Below are 1,681 nucleotides of genomic sequence, written 5' to 3'. Positions count from 1 at the left end.
CCCAGTAATTATTGTGAAATAACTTTGAACATTTAAGTTTATACTTTCTGATTATAAAAGAGGTGACTGGGAATCCTGAATTCCTTTAGAAAAAATGGCACAGGTTCAATAGGATCTGCACTGTAGCCTGCAAACATGAGGTGACCAGAGCAGCAAAAGATGTGCAACTGGGTCCTGGGCCAGAAAGAAGGCTCAGCCCCCAGATCCTCACAATCTTGCATTTAAATTCAATGTAATGTCATCAAAGGGATGGGGACACTCCATTGGTTGTGGTTTAAAAGCAACAGGAACCTGATTAGACACCTGGAAAAATGCCTCCTGTCTACATCTGGACTCATCCTAAGGAAAGAAAGGGGCTGAGGTGTCAGTAGGGTTCAAAATCTCTGAGAAGGAGTTTCTAGGATATTACATTGGGGTCTGGGCACCTCCCAGGCTAGGTGCACACTTCTGGATGCAGCTCCTGCTTGCCCTGCTGCGCACACGATCAGGCTCACCTTGTGTGCTGCCTGTCCCACCACAGCAATATGGGGGTGCTCGAGGGCTCCTTAAGAGTGCTGCGTTATGGAATGTTCATGGTAGTGCAGCTCCTGATTCAGGAGCAGGTACATGTTGTTCCAGTGAGAAGGTCTTAAATGCCACCTAGTGGGCTTCCTATCACATCCCACAGCAGCGAGCAGGGATGCGGCAGTCACTGCCTGGAGATGCTCAGGGAGCCAGGCAGAAATCAGACATTTAGAAGCTGATAGAGATCAGGAAAGGGGGTTTGAGGTGCAGAAGCCCTTTGACATGCCCTAAACCAGCCAAAAAGTGCTTCAGAAACCCTCTGCTCTTGAGTTACTTTATTGCARTAGCAGCACGCCAAAAAGGGGCCAGCCAAAAATGAGGAAGAAATTGGAAGAGGAACTCTGAATCCTTATGTGTTTCTGACATTATGGTGGTGCCTTCCCTCCCAGTATTCCTTTAGTAATAATCCATGCTTGGTGTGATTGCTGGTGGAGGTGTATTATCGAACCAAGGTGGAGGAGAAAGTTSTGCTCATTTTACTTCCTAGACATAAAAAACCAGAATATCAGGTAAAGTGGTTGGTGTTATGCCAATTCATACTGCCTGACCATATYGGTTTAAAACGATTGACAATATCAGTCAGTAGTGTGAATGGTGAAAAAACCATTAACTGGTTGAATGGGTAACTCATGGAATGGCATCCCATGCTCCGAGGTAAAGCTCAAGGTGTGGGAATACACTCTGGCACTGGCACTCYTTTTGGAGGACCCTATTTCTGTGCCACTGCCAAGAACACAGCATCCACAAATGCAACTGAGTTACTTATTCAAGTTAGATAAGCAGCCACAACCCCAAGTGWGAACTCACATTTGACCATGATCATGTACACGTCGATGGTACAGATGGGSGGCTGCGGCAAACGCTCGCCCTTCTCCAGGACAGAGGAGATCTCACTGGCAGGGATCCCTTCATACGGCTTGGACCCAAATGTCATCAGCTCCCAAACTGTCACACCTGCACGGCGGGAGGGAAGAGAAGATCATTAAAGAGACAGCCAGGAGCTGGGCTGCTTACCTGGGTGCAGAGAAGGATCCCCTGGAAGCACTGTTTTGCCAGAACCCCAGGCAAACAAAGCATTCTCTGCCATGATTTTATGGAGAGATTAATATAACAGTTT

General features: G+C 47.2%; 1 protein-coding gene across 2 annotated transcripts in view; it reads right to left on the bottom strand.

The window, feature by feature from the left end:
• Nucleotides 1–1,681, bottom strand: part of EGFR (epidermal growth factor receptor) — a 152,487-nt gene that overhangs the window by 7,766 nt on the left and 143,040 nt on the right. For both annotated transcript variants that reach the window (XM_057365321.1, XM_057365320.1), the window contains exon 23: nucleotides 1,372–1,518. In XM_057365321.1, the coding sequence (XP_057221304.1) occupies nucleotides 1,372–1,518 (147 nt within the window). The remainder of the gene's footprint in view (nucleotides 1–1,371; nucleotides 1,519–1,681) is intronic.

The sequence above is a fragment of the Malurus melanocephalus genome, unplaced genomic scaffold (genome assembly GCF_030028575.1).
Source record: "Malurus melanocephalus ecotype Western Australia unplaced genomic scaffold, MMel_1.1 scaffold_51, whole genome shotgun sequence".
In the NCBI taxonomy this organism is placed as follows: domain Eukaryota; kingdom Metazoa; phylum Chordata; class Aves; order Passeriformes; family Maluridae; genus Malurus; species Malurus melanocephalus.
This window is presented reverse-complemented; position numbering and strand designations above follow the sequence as displayed.